Here is a 19,471-nt window from a genome sequence, read left to right as displayed (position 1 = left end):
TCACCAAGTTTAACATTTAGTTCCTTTTGTTTTTAATAATACATCTATACCAATATAACTAAGAATCAAATTTCTGTGCTTTCTCAAATCTGGCAAACTAGAGTGTTATTTTCTTCCTCTTTTTTGGAAGAACAGTGCAATGCTACTGGATTATTTTTAACAAAAATTTTATTAAGCATTCAAGGCTACACTAAAAGCTGGAGTTATTTTAGTTTAAGTTCAATTAGTTAGTATTTCATAATCAGCCACTATGTATACCTTGAATGTCCAACTCTTTCCTTCTTGGAAAACTTCTTTAATTGTGGCATCTACATTTTAAAATGTAACAAATAAATAAATAAAATGAAAGAAACCTAAGACATACTTGCATAATTGTTGAGATCAAACTGAGACAGAGCATCCACTTTCTCTTTAGGTTTTTTAGGACCTGGTTTGGGGTCTTCTCTTTTTTTCCCAGTAGAATCTTTGGAGTTCTTTTGTCCTGTACCATTGGGTACTCCTTCCTGATGGTGTGCAGAGCTGCCATTGACGAGGTCAACCCCAGTTGTGCCTGCAGGCTGGTCATCAAATGGCCTACAAAAAGATGACTTGAGGTATTACTATTTCCACCTATCCGAACAAAAGAAAAATGCTCTTATTGGCAGTTTCTAAAGTTCATTCTAAGATGAAACACTGCTGGGATAGAAAACTAACTGTAACCAAACAAGCATTAGTGACTTTTGTTGAATACAACCTTACTAAAACTGGGTTTCCCAAGAAAGTAGACTAGCTCCCTAGAGTTCTTTCCAGCAATTAAATTCTAGAATTCTAATTATACCTGAAGTTCTTAAAGAATCTATTTGTCTATCATATTATAAATGAGCTAATTAACACTGTTTATAGAACATTTCTGTGATCCAAGCAAGTTCAAAGTATTCACAAATGGATGCTCTCCAAAAGTGGGCAGCATATGAAAATAAAAATTTTTAAAAAGCATTCTATATTCACAACTATGTAGATTTAAAAAAAGTAATCAGATTTACACATTGATATAATTATTTTAAAAACCTTAATATAGAAATAATTCACTTCACAAACCAAATGTATCCCCCACAGTTCTTATTTCCTAAAAGAATAATTTCAGGTTGATTTTTTAAAATTTCCAAGTGAAAAGGATCATGGGAAATGGGTTTACTAATACATTTTCATCCTAGCCTATAGTATTACTCAAGATAAAAGCTTACCATGTCCCTGGCCATAACCTCAAACATTTTAGGAATGACTTCATTTCTTCTACATGGTGCTCTTATAAAACATTTAATTATAATCGTCACTGCCATTTCCATAGGTTCAAAGTTGTTGCTACCTATCTAGGTGGCACAAAAATCTTGCTACTTAGTTGAGATTTACATGGCACAAAAATCATATCAAAACTTTGAGTATTGTTACTTAAAATTCTAATTGTTTGGTTACAGGAAATAAACTATTCTATTTATTTTGGTTATCCTGATTCTCTTGGAATTTTAAGGGAATCAAATTCCAAGTAAAAATTTCCTCTTTCTAAATTATCTGGAAGAGCAAGTATATCTTCTCTAATGCTGTGGTTTGAACGTATCCCTCAAAAGTTCATGTGTGGGGCCGGCACTCTGGGAGGCTGAAGTGAGCAGATCACCTGAGGCCAGAAGCTCGAGACCAGCCTAGCAAACATGGTGAAACCCTGTCTCTTCTAAAAATACAAAAATTAGCTGGGCATGGTAGTGCACGCCTGTAATCCCAGCCACTAGAGAGGCTGAGCCAGGAGAAATGCTTGAACCCAGGGGGGTGGAGGTTGCAGTGAGCCAAGATTGTGCCACTGTACTACAGCCTGGGTGACAGTGAGACTCCATCCCCCACCTGCCCCATCAGAAAAAAAAAAAAGAAAAGAAAACGTTCATGTGTTGGAAACTTGGTCCCTAATGCCAGTGCAGCAGTGGTGAGCGGTGAGAACTCTGGGAGGTGATTATGTCATGAGGGCTCTGCCCTTCTGAATGGATTGATCCTTAACAGGTTAATGAATGGGTTATCAAGGGAGTTGGTTAGTTATCATGAATGAGTCTGTTATAAAAGCCAGTCCTGCCATCTCTTGTGAGCCCCCTCACCATGTGATAAGCATGGTGCCTTGGGACTCTGCAGAGTCTCTACCAACAAGAAGGCCATCACAAGATGTGGCCCCCTCAACCTTGGACTTTGCAGCCAAGAGATATGCAAGAAATACATTTCTTTTCTTTATAAATTACCCAGTCTCAGGTATTTAGTTATATCAACAGAAAACAGACAAATATACCTTACGAGTATAGTAACCTGAAGTGCTAAGTATGTAAACCTAAGGAACTCAGATTAATACCATACAGTCCAAATAAATTCTTAAATTCTTATCAGCTCAGGCTGCAAACCTGGCAATTGCTCTAAAAGCAGGGCACACATAATAATGATTACTTACTATATACCAAGTATTAAGTGCATCACAAGTATCATCTTAGTATCTTCACACATTAAGTGCTATTATTTTCTCCCCATTTTACCGGTGAGGATGCAAAGGGTAAGCAACTAGAAAGTATCAGAGCCTAGATTTTGAACCTAGGCATTCTGAATCTTAACTGCTACTTTATAATGCTTTCTAATACTAAAGAAATCAATACTAGCTTACTATAACCAACGTCTTTTTTTTTTTTTTTTTTTTGAGACGGAGTCTTGCTCTGTGGCCCAGGCTGGAGTGCAGTGGCACGATCTCAGTTCACTGCAAGCTCCGCCTCCCGGTGGCGCCTGCCACCATGCCTGGCTAATTTTTTGTATTTTTAGTAGAGACGGGGTTTCACTGTGTTAGCCAGGATGGTCTCAATCTCCTGACCTTGTGTGAGGACCTCGTGCTTCGGCCTCCCAAAGTGCTGGGATTACAGGTGTGAGCCACTGCGCCCAGCCCAACATCTTAATACTTAAAAAAACAGGCCAAGTTTAGCTTACTTGAGAAAAATTCTTAAAAAAAATCCATTGCCATGGCAATTATGTTACTGGTGTCCTTGGCAGTAGAACAGGGATTTGTTTTCTGGGCCTCTCTATAGATGATTGTTGATTATAGATTCGCAACCCAAGATAAGAATACAATTTATCCTTAATGTTCAACACTAATTCTCAAGAAACCAGTATTGAGTGATAAAGTATACGGTTATAACATTAATTTAAACCTCGGAGGACACCTGTGTAGCACTAGAGGTTTATAAGGAGAAACTGAGAAAGAAGGGAGGGTTACTCATCAGATACTTACCAAATAAGGACACCGTACATGTCCCTCCCTAGATGCGTACATTTTCCCAAAGCTACAAGTTTCCAAGAGGACTCTTCTGGAAAATGTAACTTAGCAGGGAAAGACTCCTAAGACACCTTAGCCTCTCTTCCTTAAGCACCCTTACACTTTGAGAACAGAGAATAAAGCATTTGGGAAGAACAATGTTTTTTGGTCCTTTATCTAGACTGGCTCTTCAACCAAGAACTCTACTTTTAAGCTTCTTTAAAGGTGCGGAAGCAACTATATTTAAAACAAAGTACTCACCCTCTCTTCCCACTTTTTGATGGTGGACCACTTCTCCTTTCATTTCTAGGACCTGAGAAATTCCTTCCTGATTTGGGTGGACCATTGTTGCCACGTCGATTCTGACGATCTACTGGTCTCTGACTTGAAAAACTTCTCTTTGCAATTTCCCTCTTTGGCGGTAAAACATTCTCTCCAATCTTTACAACTGTTTGTGCATTCAAGTCAGCATTTTTTTTTTCATCCCTCTCTCGCCTCTCATTGAAATCACTGCTTTCAGAAGCTGTTTCCCATTCTTCATTTGCCTGATCTGAAGAGTTCTGATTAGATAAATCTGGTGTCTTATTCCCAGAAATATCCCCAATCGTATTAACTGGTTCTTGAGCCACATTATTAACTGTGCCATTTGTGGGCACTGCTACCACCTCATTTGATTTTGAAGCAGCCTCCCTCTCTCTTAGCCGTCTAAATCGAGGTGGTTTGTCTTGCCTTGGTGGTCGGGTAGGACGCTGCCTTCGAGGCCTTTCTCTAGCTGGGTCAAATTTTCGCTCAAATTTTGGAGGTCGTTTATCTGCTGCTATAGGAATAAACTGCTCGTGTCTTCTTGGTGGCTCTCCATCTTCTGGTTTAGGAACTTCTGACTGCCTTGGGTTCCACTGATTGTCCCGATAAGCTGGTCTTCGTAAAGTGGAAGGGCGTGATGGACGGCCTCCAGGATCCCTCCCACCACGCCTGAATGTTCCCCCTCTGCCTCTCCTTGTAGGCTCTCCTTTAGGAAGAAAGCCTGGTTTAGATTTATCGTCATCCCTTACATAAGGCTTTTCTAGCAGTCTATTATCTATTCGAACATGATTATCAGGCTTGAAAGAAGATTGAGGCTTCATAGGTTTTTTGTTTTCAGGCCGTTCCTCTCTTTTGGGAAGTTTGCCTTTACTTAAACTATCCTTGTCGCTTGCACTTTCATGAATTTCACTGTCTGTGTCAGTCTCTGAACCCCGCTGTCGTCGTCTTTTGGGGACAACTTCAAAATCGGAGCTCTCACTCCGTGTTTCACTTTCTTCTCGCTGTCTGAGAGGCCCTGAGGGTACATGCTCTGCTCTTGGCTTATTGTCTCTATACTGAGGATAATCTCGAGTGTGTCCCCTACCACCCCTGCCACGCCCTCCATAAGAACCTCTATAGCTTCGACCTCTGGAGTAATATTCACCTCGGCCTCGACCTCTGTATCCTTGATCTGGAAACCAATCTCTATCTCTAGCTTCTTTCCAGTAGGTCCTGGGAGGTAAAGTTGATTCTTTTTTAATTGCTGGTCTTGAATCTGGTCGAGGCCTCTCTATAACAAGGTCTTTGCTGATGACTTTCTCAGGTTGTTTTTCTTCTTTGACTATTGGTGCTGCCACAGGCTGTTGGTTTACAGTCTTAACTGCAGGCTCTACCTGAACAGTACTCACAGGTTCCAGAGACTTCTCAGTATCCTGAGATGGTTTTTGAGCCAAAGTTGCAGTTTCTGTTGAAGGAAATTTCTCTGCTTCTGGTTGAATTGGTGGTGGAACTGACTGTGGCTGAATCGGTGCTGGTGGCTGAGGTGGTGGTGGGGGAGGAGGAAGATCCTTCTTTTCCGTCTTTTCAGGCTTTATAACTACTTTTTCAGTCACCTTTTCGGTCTTTTCTCCTTCTTTCTCCTTCCTCTGTTCCCGTTCCTCTTTCATATCTCTAAGTACAGGTTTTTTAATGGGACCTGATCTTCTCACAGGTCTATCATTACCTTCTTCCCTTCTGTTGGAGCTTGGTCGTGGGCCCCAACGAGTTTCTGATTTAGATTTATATACTTTTTCAGGTTTTGGTCCTTCGGAAGATCGTATAAAGCCTTCCTTTTTTGGTTTCTCCTCTGGCCTTTCTGTTGGTTCTTTTGAATCAATGCATCTGCTGGTTACTTTAGGAATGCCTGCAGATGGTTCACTTCTCTGCTCATCTGGTTTTTGCATATGGTTAGATCCATGGGAAACACTCCTTTTCCGGGAAGGCTGACTTTCTACAGCTGAAATCCGCTCCTCTTGTGGAGTGGGTAAGGTCTTTTGATCAGGTGCTTCAAAACAAGCAGATTGATTATTTGCATCAGTATGGTGAGGTCTAACATCTTCCACAGATCTGCTTAAAAACTTTTGTACTTCTGCCTCACTTGATTCTCTGACAAAGTCTGCCTTTGGATGGGCCTCTAATTGATTATGTTCTACAGAATAAGCAGCAGTAATCTGTTCCTGGTCCAACGCAGCTTCAGACCTATGATGATAAGAATTCAAAGGTATAACCAACAAAGCAATCTTCCCCACGTGAAGTATATAGCAAAATAATACCTCTAAAACAGAAAGCAAAGACTCTTAACCATAATGAGAATCTTTCTCTCGCTATATAAAAAGTTTAGAGGAGAATTACTCACAGTAGCCAAGAGGTGGAAACAGCCTAAATATCCAATAGCTGAATGGATAAAGAAAATGTGGTATACACATACAACAGAATATTATTCAGGGATAAAAAAGAAGGAAATAGTGTCATATGCTACAACATGGATAAACCCTGAGGACATTATGCTTAAGTGAAGTCAGTCAGTCAGGACAAATACCTTACATGAGGAACGTGAAGTAATCAACCTCATCAAAGCAGAAACCATAATGGTGGCTGCCAGGGGCTAGGAGTAGGCAGAAATAGGAAATATAGGTATAGGTATAATATAGGAAATACAGGTGAAGGTAAAAATAGGAAATAGGTATAAAGTTTCAGTCATGCAAGATAAAAAAATGTTCTGCAGATCTGCTGTATAACATTGTGTTTACAGTTAACTACATGGTACTATACAATTAAATTTTTGTTAAGAGGATAGATCTAATGTTCTAAGTGGTTTCTACCACAAACACAAATGGGGCTGGGTGTGGTGGCTCATGCCTGTAATCCCAATCCTCACTTTGGAAGGCCGAGGTGGGCGCATCACCTGAGGTAGGGAGTTTGAGACCAGCCTGACCAACATGGAGAAACCACATCTCTACTAAAAATACAGAATCAGCTGGGCATGGTGGCACATGCCTGTAATCCCAGCTACTCAGGAGGCTGAGGCAGGAGAATCGCTTCATCCCGGGAGGCGGAGGCTGTGGTGAGCTGAGATGGTGCCATTGCACTCCAGCCTGGGCAACAAAAGTGAAACTCCGCTTCAAAAAAAAATAAAAAATAAAACATAAAACAATAAAGGGCCTGGAGTAGGGGCTCACGCCTGTAATCCTTGCACTCTGGGAGGCAGGAGGATCACTTGAGCCCAGGAGTTTGAGACCAGTCAGGGCCATATGACAAAACTCTGTCTCTATAAAAAATACAAGAATTAGCCTGGTATGGTACTACATGCCTTAGTCCCAGCTACTCAGGAGGCTGAGGTGGGAAGATCACTTGAGCCTGGGAGGTCAAGGCTGCAGTGAGCTGTGATTACATCACTGCACTCCAGCCTGGCTGACAGAGCGAGACCCTTCTCAAAAAATAAAAATAAAAAATAAAGTTAAGACCATGCTGATGTGAATTTCTAATCTATCAAGATTAGTAATTTCCACCTAGAATGAAAGAGTACACTAGAGTAAGCTTATCTGTCCCAATTAATTACAAATAATTATAAAACATTACAAAAAAAACACACCCCATTAAAGGGCAGGAAGTTCTAACTGGATGGCTATAAATTATTTCAGTCATCACCAATTGTGTGCCATTTCAAAGTCAACTTTGTATTATTATATTTCTCCTTATCTTGGCCTTAAAAATGTTCCCTAAAATACTGTTAAAATGGAAAAATTACATCTAGCTAGATTATATAAGCATTGTAGATACACTTAAATTTCTTTACACCTACTCTACAATAAAGACATCCCAAATGGCTGCACATGATGGTTCACGCCTGTAATCCCAGCACTTTGGAAGGTCAAGGCAGGCAGACTGCTTGAGCCTAGGAGTTCAAGACTAGCCTGGGCAACATGGCAAAACCCCATCTCTATAAAAAATACAAAGATTATCACAAGGTCAGGAGATCGAGACCATCCTGGTTAACATGGTGAAACCCTGTCTCTACTAAAAATACAAAAAATTAGCCGGGCGTGGTGGTGGGTGCCTGTAGTCCCAGCTACTCGGGAGGCTGAGGCAGGAGAATGGCGTGAACCTGGGAGGCGGAGCTTGCAGTGAGCTGAGATCGCACCACTGCACTCCAGCCTGGGAGACAGAGCAAGACTCTGTCTCAAAACAAAAAACAAACAAACAAAAACAAAGATTAGCACGGTGTGGTGGTGTACGCGTATAGTCCCAGCTACTCAGGAAGCTGAGGTGAGTCGATCACTTGAGCCTGGGAGGTGAAGGCTGCAGTGAGCCGAGATCACACCACCGCACTCCAGCCTGAGAAACAGAGCAAGTTCCTATCTCAAAAAAGAACCTACCAATTTCAACATCTAATACTAAATTACAGCATACAATTGAGTACAAAACCAGGTTACAAAATGCCCTAATGAATACAGAGAATATGTCCAAAGAGTAAGTGCAGTATGCTAAATTAAATAGAAGGAAACCAGATTTATGCTTCAGTCCTAAATTGGAATGATCTTCAGAAACACTATACAGTTTTCCTTTTACCAAAATATTCTGTATAGTCTATTAAATTGAAATAATTTATTACCTTACATCCTCAGGCTCTTCTGTTGCTTTGGGAGTAGTTGCTTGTTGAGGCTCAGCATGAGGATAGGGATCTGACCCCCACAGCATACGAGGCTCAGAAAGAGAAATTGCATGATCTCTTGCAGATCGAGCTATATGCTCAAATGACTCAGAACTGTTTGGTGACCCTTCCATCTGGTCTCTTCTCATTAACGGTTTAGGAGGAATCATTCCTGTAACGAAAGTTGAGAAAAAGGTGAAATGAGGCTTTTGAAAAATGAAAGAAACAAAATCATGATAGACATATAATACAGATTACTAATTGTTACATGGAATTCTCCATATTAAAAGCATTTTTTTCCTGAGTAAAAGATTGGTGGAAATTATGTAAGGGTTGTTCTGTGAATGAAATTTTATCACTGCTGTTAAATAAAAATTGCATTTAAGAACTGAGGAAGCAAAATCAGCAAAATCACAATAGCGGCCTGTTTCACTTCAAAAGAAATAAAATATTATGCATATAAAAATCAGACACCAAGTACTGTGACTCTGGATGTCAATACAAACATCATGAAAATTATACCATAACTTCCAGAGAAAATTCTTTCCTAAATTCCATTAACCTACCTTAGTTGGTCAATATTCTACAAAATATGCCACTTAAATTTCCAAATACCAGTATAAATTTAAAAATCATGATTTGTGATCAGCTTATCATCCCTAAATTTTCCTCTGTAACATTTTGGTAATAGATTATCTAGATTTATTCTGATGGATTCCATAAAAGACTACTAAATTCACTTTTTTTTTTCCCTCTAACCTATAAGGAAATGCAAGTGTTAGGTTGGTAAATGATGGAAGAGGAACTTGAAAAAGAACAGATATAATGTATGGACAAAATTCAAATGCCGAAAACACTTTAAAGAAGAAAAACAATGTAGCCAATAACAGATACTGTTAATAAGACATAATTATTTCCATCTGAAGTTTTAAATAATACTCACAAAACAGAAATGAAGTAGTATTTTGTTCTTGCCACATAAGCAATATGAGTGTCAGATATTTAATTACTTGATGCTGAAAGTTACATAATTTTGATTAAAAATCTAGAGGTTTAAGTTTTTCCTAGATTACAACTCTCAAAGGAACTGAAACTCAAAGCAGAGAAAAAAAAATTTTGATCCTGTAAAACTATAAATGCAAATTCAACTGACCAGGATGAATGGGTGGAATATCCATAGCAGGTCTGCCTGACATCATTCGAGGATCCATGTAGGACTGCATCATGAGCCACCTTGGATCAAAACCCATAGAAGCCAAATGCTGAGGATGAGGCTGCATAGGCTGATAAAGAGGTCTGTGTGGTGGAGGAGGGACAGAACTACTGGATGGTTGTGAAGGAACAGTCTGTGGAAGTACACCTTGCTGTTGCTGCTGCTGCCACTGCTGCTGTTTCATCTGTTCCTGAAAAAGATCCCATATCTTGAGATTTTAGTTCCACATGACAAATTAATATAATCAATCATATCACAAAATAATCACCTGTTTTGAATCCTTGAAGGAAAAGTAAGAGTTCAAAAGATATTTAACAGAGTTGGCAAGACAAAAGACTGAAAGATGAACTGTAACATTTTACCTTATACTCAAGCACTGTATAATCTATCTCCTAGAAATGGAAGATGGTGTCTATAAATGAGGCAGAAGATCAAAAGGAATGACACAGAAGGTCAAGGTAAAACCCACATTAACTTTTATTTACAAAGAAAAATAATTTCAAGGGAACTCTGTGTGCTTTATGCATTATAAGTTTTATGTCTAATTTCCCAGATTATTACATAATAACCATTTCAATCAGACATACATGATAAAATATTTTTATCATTACCTGCTGCCGCTGGAATCGTGGAGGTAAAGACTTCTGAAACTGTTTGAAATAGCCAGATAATACAGCCGGCCGAGGTTGAGACCCTGATTCTGGTTCTGTTTCATGCACCACTGGTGTGGCTTCCTTTTCACTGCGATTGCTGTCTTGTCTAGTGAAAACGGGTTCCTCCTCTGCTCAAAGAAAAGGTGAAAGGTATTCATCTATGACACTTATCAAACACATGGTTTTTACACAGACTGAGGTATAATAAAAGTTAATGAGGAAGAAAATATCCTCCACACCCTAAAACATTATTTTCTACTTTAACATTGGTAGTTATCAATGAGGTAACATTAGATTATCAAAACCTTAGATTTCCTAAAAGCTGCATTCTTAGAGATGGAGAGCAGGGATCCAAATGCTTCATCATATAAAATCTATGTTTGATTTTTTTTTAAATAATGAAACATTTCCAACTCTACCTATTTTTTGTTTCAATAAACATCAATGTAATTGTCAGTATTTACTGGTAGTTCATTAAAATCTACATGAAAACACAAATGGCCTACAAATACTTAAAAAGAGAGCATGTTGGTTTATTTAGTTATTTATTAGATAAAGGGACTATAATCTATAAGGAAGACTAATGAGTTTAGTTATTTATTGGATAAAGGGACTATTATCTATAAGGAAAACTAATGAGTTTAAGTCTGAAGACAACAGAGTGATCACCAGTTATCTTCAAACATAATTCATTCTAGAATGTCATTTGTCACAATTACAAAGCCATGCTTATTACAATTCTTTTCTCAAATGACTAGTAATGAATTTAAAATGGAAGATTATCTCCCAATGTAAAAGCATGCTGTTAAGAATCACAAATAACATTTTTATTGCTTGGATTACATTCAATATTAAGAATGTTGTAAAAGAGTGAGCAGGTCATGGTGGTGCACGACTGTAATAACAGTTACTCAGGAGGCTGAGATGAGAGGGTCACTTGAGCCTGGGAATTTGAGACCAGTCTGGGCAACACAGCAAAAAAAAAAAAAAAAAAAAAAAGAACGTTGAAAGGGAAAATAATACACTGGAAGAAGAAGAGCTACATAGGCACTGACTTTAAAATCACATGTGTCTTGAGAACATCTCAGAGAGCATTAAAACAAACAAAAAAATTGTATGTGTCTAGTATCAGAATTGAGGGGGGAAAAATCACATGGGTATATCTCACTGTTAAACCAAGCTAAAATTAGCTCGCCATGAGAATATATAAAATGTGAATGAAAATAAAAGCACAAATAAAACTTATTAAACTATGATAATGTTTTCCTTTCTCTTGTGAACACTTTATTTCACTATTTTGGTGTTACGAGCAATCTTCATAAGTACTTATGTAATATAAGCCCACTATCAATAGCACAGTTTCTCTAGATTGATTACTACGAAAAAAATCTGAAATCTTAGAGTCTTAACAAATGATCCATGAAGGTCTTTTTGGCCTTTATGGCCTTTATTTCATATGGCCTTTATTTCATAAAAAAAATTAAAGATAAAATACTCATACTCTTACGGTTACATTAAGAGCCAAGTTTGAAGGTAACCCTGCATATAAATAAAAACTTTATTTTTAAAAACACATTCTTATTATTTTAAGCAGCAGTGCCTTGTAGAAAAGAGCATGAGAGGTCAGGTTAGAAAACTTACAATATTTCCACATCAGAAAATACACTGAAATAAAACTGCATTTCTATTTTAATTCAAATCGTTCATTATAACTAAACTTTAGGCCAGGCGCAGTGGCTCACGTCTATAATCCCAGTAGTTTGAGAGGCCGAGGCAGGCGGATCACAAGGTCAAGAGATCGGGACTATTCTGGCCAACATGGTGAAACCCCGTCCCTACTAAAAATACAAAAATTAGCTGGTTGCAGTGAAACACGCCTGTAGTCCCAGCTACTCGGGAGGCTGGGGCAGGAGAATGGCTTGAACCCGGGAGGCAGAGTTTGCACTGAGCTGAGATTCCACCATTGCAGTCCAGCCTGGAGACAGAGTGAGACTCTGTCTCAAAAAACAACAACAACAAAACAACAACAACAAAAAACCCTGAACTTTAACTTTGCCAAGACTTTATACTATATTTGAATGCCATTAATCAGTCTACAAGCCAACTTGGAGAAGAACAAAAAAGTTGATTAGATCTAGAAAAAGAATTTTATTTTAAAGTATAATTACTCTAGGAAACTACAGTTTAATAGCGTATCAACTACACCATGGAAGCTTGCATGTTTAAACTGATTAAACAGCAAACCTGAAATTATGAGCTAGGTGCAGTCATTTAATGATGATAATCCAACATTCTCATTAAGCTCTATGCCAGTTCAGTTTTAGAGGTATTCATGCATGTGAACAAATGAGATTTTGTTTAGTTAAATGTCTTGGAGTCAGAAAAAAGCAGGGGGAGAATCAGTACATGTGACTAGGAAGTCAATACAATTCTGCAGATAAAACAGAAATGAAGCCCATCTAATAACTGAGAAACACTTCAGGGATGTCTGTTCATATACAGAATTAGAAAACATGGCTCTAGCCCATATTTTGTACTGGAAATGCTATCATAAAACAATCGTTTTTATTTTGATGACATATATTTAAAATATACAACCTCCAAACTGTAACCAACAAAAAGCTCTTTGTAAAGTTTATAAAAGAGAATGAAGAAGAGTATCAAACCTTTATTACAGTTGTTTTCACTTTCTTGTTTTTCTACCATGGGCTCCAAATTAGGTTCTCTGGGTTCAATTTTCTCCTCTAATTTCTCCCTTTCCTTCTCCAGCTCACATTCCTTTTCTTGTTCTTTCATCTTTTGTAGTTCTTTTTCCTTTTCTTTCTGCCGTTCTTTTTCTTTTTCTTGCTTTCTTTCTTTCTCCATTTCTCTTTGTTTTTCCTGCTCCTTCTCCAGCTCTTTCTCCTTTTCCTGCTGTCTCTCCCTCTCTTTTTCCCTCTCCTTCTCTCGTTCCTGTTCTTGTTCTTTTTCAAGTTCTTTCTCACGCTCCCGTTCTTTTTCTCGCTCCCTTTCCCTAATTTCCTCTGGAGATGGTTGTTTTTCCAGGATGCCAAGCTTCTCATCCAATCGTTTCAGTTTCTCTGCACAAGCCGCCTTCCTTTGTTCTTCCATTCTTCGCTCTTCCTCTTCACGCCGTTTACGAGCACGTTCTACTGCTGCAGAAATTTCTGACTGTTGTCTTCGTCTTTGCTTCCATATTTCATCTTCATCAGCTACTTGCTGCTTGGAGGGAAAGGGGCCCGGTCTTCCAGGTACTGCCTGTCGATCTGGAGGTGGATGCTGAAACATTAAGGTATCAGATGAGTATGACAACTCTATTTCTGACTAACATTGGGTATCAGGCATGGAGAAGGAAAAATCCCACAAAAGTATCAGAAATTTCTCTGATGAACATACACATTAAAATGAAAACACATAAGATGGGAAATATATTACATCTAGATAATTCACCAAACTAAGACCAGATTAATCCAGCTCTCCAATGTTTACTGAGTATGTACCTATTTATTGTGCCAGACATTGTTGCTCATTTAGTATTTGTTGAATAAAATTAGAAGCACAACAGTGAATCTCAAAATCTAGTTAGAGACAAAGGAAATTTAGCATGAATGCTTTAGAAGCAGCTGCCACAGCTGGAATGCCTGAGAGAGAGAAATGAAGGTATTAAATATCCAAAATGATGGCATGTTAGCTCTGAGAAAATTAAGGTACAGCTACGGGTAAAAAGCACAGAGCCAAAGAAGCAAGGTGAAAAAGACAGAGACAGTGCTGTAATGATACGCCAAAGAAGAAATTCCTACAAATTAGTCTGGGTGAAGAAAAGTTCTATCTTTAGACTGAAAGATCCAGAAAAACTATCTAGAACCCGGAGTGGAGAATGGGAGGATCATCTGAAAGATCCAAGTTTCAATGACTGAATTTTCATTAATGTGTTATAAAACAATGACAGCTTTTAAAATCACTGCTTGCAACAATGCAAAAACAATAAAAGTAACAAAAAAATTTCTTTAACATACTGATTTTTAAAGCTACTAGGGTGAAGAAATCTTAAAAGCCGTATGTAACCCAGCTGGAATGCTTACAAAAAGATTAAACAATGATACAACGAAAACACTTGACTGAACGTCTTTTTAAATGAATGCAGACTACCATGTACTAATAGTGCTATCATGTGCAAACTACTTCAGTTCTCTGGTGCTGAGTTTCTTCATTCACAGCTCAGAGATATGCTGAAAAACCAAATATATAAGTACCTAATTTACACAATTCACTTCAGAGAAGTAAAATTTACTTAAAACGTGCTGCACATATTTTAAGTGTATAGTTTGATGAGTTTGGACAAATGATACACCTGTGTAACCACTGCTCCAATGCAGACACAGCATTTCCATCACTCCTCTTCCTCCCCCTGTGGCCCCAAGCACCCCGACCCTAACCTTGTATAGTTTTGTTTGTCCTTTCTTTCATCTTTTATACAAACTTCTTTTGCTAAGTATAATGGCAGTGAGGTTATTTTATGTATGAGTAGTTTGCTCCATTTTACTGCTGGATAGTATTCCATTGTGGGCATGCTGTTTCATGTATGACAGACATGTGGGTTGCTTCCAGTTTTTAAACTATGAATAAAACAGCTATGAACATTCATGCATAAGTCTTTGCATAAATGAACGTTTTCATGGCTGTTGGATAAACAGCTAGAAGTGGAAATCCTGTGTCATAGGGTAAATATATATTTCATTTACAAGAAACTGCCAAACTGTTTTCCAAAGTGGTTATAAGGTTTTCCAATGGATAAGGTTGCCAGCTGCTCTGTACATCCTTGCCATAACATGGTGTCATCAGTCTTTAATTTTGGCAGTGTAGTAAAATCTCAGTGATTTTAACTTGCATTTCCCTAATAACTAAAGATACTGAGTAATTTTCCATGTGCATACTGGGCATTCTTACATTTTCTTTTCTGAAACAAATGTTCAAGTCTTTTTGTTTAACTACTTATTATTGAGTTGTAAGATATTAAAAAAAACAGGCCGGGCGCGGTGGCTCAAGCCTGTAATCCCAGCACTTTGGGAGGCCGAGACGGGCGGATCACTAGGTCAGGAGATCAAGACCATCCTGGCTAACCCAGTGAAACCCCGTCTCTACAAAAAAATACAAAAAACCAGCCGGGCGAGGCGGCGGGCGCCTGTAGTCCCAGCTACTCGGGAGGCTGAGGCAGGAGAATGGCGTGAACCCGGGAGGCGGAGCTTGCAGTGAGCTGAGATCCGGCCACTGCACTCTAGCCTGGGCGACAGACCGAGACTCTGTCTCCAAAAAAAAAAAAAAAAAAAAAAAAAAGATATTAAAAAAAACAAAAACAAAAACAAAAACGGCCCAGGCTGGACATGGTGGCTCACATCTGTAATCCCAGCACTTCGGGAGGCCAAAGCAGGAGGACTGCTTGAGCTCAGGAGTTCAAGACTAGCCTGGGCAACACGGCGAAACCCAATCTCTACAAAAAGATAAAAAATTAGCCGGGCATAGAGGCGCATGCCTGTGGTCCCAGCTACTTGGTAGGCTGAGGCAGGAGGATCGCTTGAGCCCAGGAGGTTTAGGCTACAATGAGCTGAGATTGTGTTCCAGCCTGGGGAACAGAACACGACCCTGCTGCAAAAAAAAAAAAAGAAAAGCTTAGATACAAGTCCTTCGTCAGATGTATTAGGAAGACTTTTTTCTGCAACGTATCTTTGCATTCTTTGGGAAATGTTCTTCAAAGTCCAACTGACCAACTGTTTTTCCTTTCTAATTCGTGGCCAAGGTCTTATTTATCAAAGAAAACTTTGTCAGCTCCAAGTTCATGAACACTTGATCTTCTATACTTTTTTCTACATCTTTTAGTTTTAGCTTCTGTGTATGCAGAAATGCTATAAAGAGCTTTCAGTGGTTATGAGGAGAGGGACTGCTGGAAATGATGGTGATGGTTGTGATACGTGCAGATATCCCAGTAGGGTGATTAGAGAAGGTCTGGAGATCCTGATCATAACAAGGATTTCAGGAAAAGAAAATCTGCTTGTAAGAAAGAACAAGTAAAGAAGTCAGGAAGATCAATGTGTATGTGGTGAGAACAGCAGATGAAATTAGAAAAGTAGACAGAGATCTGAAAGATCATGAGAAGGACCTGAACAATGAGTAATGGACCTAATACATAGTTTTAAAAAGACAACAACTACTACAGGAGAATATGGGATGAAGGCGGCAAGTGAGCAGGCAGCATAAGAGGCAAGCAGTATCTGTCAAGAACCCACTCCAATAGTTCAAAGGGAAGTAAGAGGTGGTAGCGAGCAGTCAGTGTATATTTTGAAGGTAGAGGTGACATTTTGCTGATAAAGCTAGATGTAGGGTAAAAAAAGAGTTAAGAGTAACTTCTAAGTTTCAGCCTTAGCAAATATGTGAATAATAATGCCATTACCTGCAATAGGAAAGACAGGAGAAGCAGCACTGTGGATATATAGGGTAAGTGGGGGTGTGTGTTATGGTTTGGACATATTTGAGCTGTTTACTAGAGATCCAAGTGGAGATGTTGAGTTGATTGTTGAATATATGACTCTTAAAAGTCAGGGCAAAGCTTTTTGGCCTAAATGTACATTTGAATGCCATCAGCTCATAGAAGACATTCCCAAGGAAAAGGATACAGATTTTTAAAACAGACTGAGAACAAGACTTAGTTCTCCAACACTCGAAGTGTAGGAGGCCCAGAAGGAATACAAAGCAAAGAAAAACAAAATAGTGAGGTGTCTCAGATGCAAGTAGGAAAAAAAGTGTTTTAAGGATAGGCCAGGGATGGTGGCTCAAGCCTGTAATTCCAGCACTTTGGGAGGTCAAGGTGGATGGCTTGAGTCTAGGAGTTCAAGACCAGCCTGGACATGAAGGCGAGACCGTCTCTGCAAAAAATTAGCCCAGTGTGGTGGTGTGCACCTGTAGCCCCAGCTGCTGGGGAGGTGAAAGGACCCCCTTGAGCCCAGGAGTCCAGGTGGCAGTGAGCTATGATTACACCACTGCACTCCAGCCTGGGCCAGAAAGCAAGACCCTGTCTCTAAAAATATATGCATATACACAAGAGGGATGGAGTAATCAACTATGTCAATGACTCAGCTGAGATTTAAATGAGATGAAGACAAGAAAACTGAATTTGTCAAGATGGAAGTCATCATTGACTCTGATAATAATAGTTTCAAAGGTAGAGTGGGAAAAGAAAGCATGCCTGGAGAGTGCTAATGAAAGAATGAGCAGCAAAAGTCGGTAAGTATAAATAGCTCACTAAAACAATTTCACTGATGGAGAACAGAGAAACAGGGTAGACACTGCAATGGGATGGAAGGTAGTGGGATGGAGTAATGTTAACAGAGAGGTCTTTGTGAAGTTGTTTTTCTGAAAAGATGAGAGATAACATTATCAAAAGTGGAAAAGGATACAAGGAACAAAGTAAAAAAGTGTCCTTAGCAGCAAAAACAATAGGAAGAAAAAGTATACAGTGAAATGGAAAAAAAAAAAGTTATCTCCTAGCTACTTCTTATTTTCTTAGTGAAACTTGGAGCATGCTTATCAACTGAGAATGAAAATGAAAAGGATGAAGAGTAAGACATGTAAGAGTCACAAGGTAAAAAGTTAGTAACTGTTTCATAAAAGTTTTAAATAAAAAATTTGGTGTCTTTCCACCAAAACAAAACAAAAGGTCAAATAAAACATATAATCCATAAACAAGCATTTAGTTAAAATTTACCTGCTGTGCAAGCAACTTTGGAGGTGGTGGCAGATGTGAAGACGTTCCACGTTCCTATTATAAAGAAGAAAGAATTACTGTTATTATTTTGGAGACAGTCTTGCTCTGTCGCCCATGCTGGAATGCAGTGGCATGATCTTGGCTCACTGCAACCTCTGTCTCCCAGCGCCAAGCAATTCTCATGCCTCAGCCTGCTAAATACCTGGGATTACAGGTGTGTGCCAACACGACCGGGTAATTTTGCATTTTTAGTAGAGACAGGGTTTTGCTGTGTTAGCCAGGCTGGTCTCGAACTCCTGACCTCAAATGATCTGCCTGCCTTAGCCTCCCAAAGTGCTGGGATTACAGGTGTGAGCCACTGCACCAGCCTGAAAGAATTACTTAAAAAATAAACATATAAAAAAAAATATATCGGCCAGGTGCGGTGATTCACGCCTGTAATCCCAGCACTTTGGGAAGTCAAGGTAGGCGGATCGCCTGAGGTCAGGAGTTCAAGACCAGCCTGGCCAACATGGCAAAACCCTATCTCTACTAAAAATACAAACATTAGCCAGGTGTGGTGGCGGGCGCCTGTAATCCCAGCTACTCTGGAGGCTGAGACAGGAGAATTGCTTGAACCTGAGAGGTGGAGGTTGTAGTGAGCGAAGATCGTGCCACTGCACTCCAGCCTGGGTGACAGAGCAAGACTCCGTCTCAAAAAAGCAAAGAAAAAGGAAAAATATATCTATTAGAAATATTTCAGCAGGGCATGGTAGCTCACGCCTGTAAGCCTAGCACTCTGGGAGGCCAAGGCGGGTGGATCACAAGGTCAGGAGTTAGACACCAGCCTGGCCAACATGGTGAAACCCATCTCTACTAAAAACACAAAAATTAGCCGGGCATGGTGGTGGGCGCCTGTAATCTCAGCTACTTGGAAGGCTGAGGCAGAAGAATTGCTTGAACCTGAGAGGCAGAGGTTGCAGTGAGCCAAGATCATGTCACTGCATTACAACCTGGGAGTCAGATCAAGACTCCATCTCAAAAAAAAAAAAAAAGAAATATTTCTCAATGTACTGATTTTCTCAATATCACAAGATTCCTAAACATCTTTCTCCTTCTCTATTTTTAAATAAAAGCATATCACTCATTACAAGATTACTTTTTATGGAATCACTCTGCTATTTCAACAAGGTTAGAATCTCAAATGCACTTTAAAACAAAAATTTTAGCCAGGCATGGTGGCTCATACCTGTAATCCCAGCACTTTGGAAGGCTGAGGCCGGTGGGTCATTTGAGGCCAGGAGTTCAAAATCAGCCTGGCCAACGTGGTGAAACCTCTTCCCTACTAAAAATACAAAAATTAGCCGGGTGTGGTGGCACACCATTGTAGTCCCAGCTAGTCGGGAGGCTGAGGCACAAGAATCTCTTGAGCCCATGAGGTGGAGGTTGCAGTGAGCCAAGATCACACAACTCCACTCCAGCCTGGGTGAAACAGCAAGGCTCTGTTTCAAGAGGGAAAAAAAGAATTTTAGTCTAACTGTTCTGGAATTCTGATCCAGAAAATCTGACTGGGGAGAGGTATACCTCTAATTAC

The 19,471-nt window shown here is 39.4% G+C and overlaps 1 protein-coding gene across 12 annotated transcripts in view; it reads right to left on the bottom strand.

Annotated features, from left to right (window-relative positions):
* Nucleotides 1–19,471, bottom strand: part of LOC105484407 (proline rich coiled-coil 2C) — a 106,477-nt gene that overhangs the window by 47,461 nt on the left and 39,545 nt on the right. For all 12 annotated transcript variants that reach the window (XM_011745950.3, XM_011745956.2, XM_011745953.2 and 9 more), the window contains exons 11-17: nt 17,899–17,952; nt 12,809–13,421; nt 10,101–10,270; nt 9,430–9,679; nt 8,238–8,448; nt 3,566–5,824; nt 365–573 (exon numbers count right to left, since the gene is read on the bottom strand). In XM_011745950.3, the coding sequence (XP_011744252.1) occupies nt 365–573; nt 3,566–5,824; nt 8,238–8,448; nt 9,430–9,679; nt 10,101–10,270; nt 12,809–13,421; nt 17,899–17,952 (3,766 nt within the window). The remainder of the gene's footprint in view (nt 1–364; nt 574–3,565; nt 5,825–8,237; nt 8,449–9,429; nt 9,680–10,100; nt 10,271–12,808; nt 13,422–17,898; nt 17,953–19,471) is intronic.

Source organism: Macaca nemestrina, chromosome 1 (genome assembly GCF_043159975.1).
Source record: "Macaca nemestrina isolate mMacNem1 chromosome 1, mMacNem.hap1, whole genome shotgun sequence".
NCBI classification, from domain to species: Eukaryota; Metazoa; Chordata; class Mammalia; order Primates; family Cercopithecidae; genus Macaca; species Macaca nemestrina.
The sequence above is the reverse complement of the archived record's forward strand: the minus strand, read 5'-3'. Positions and strand labels throughout refer to the sequence as shown.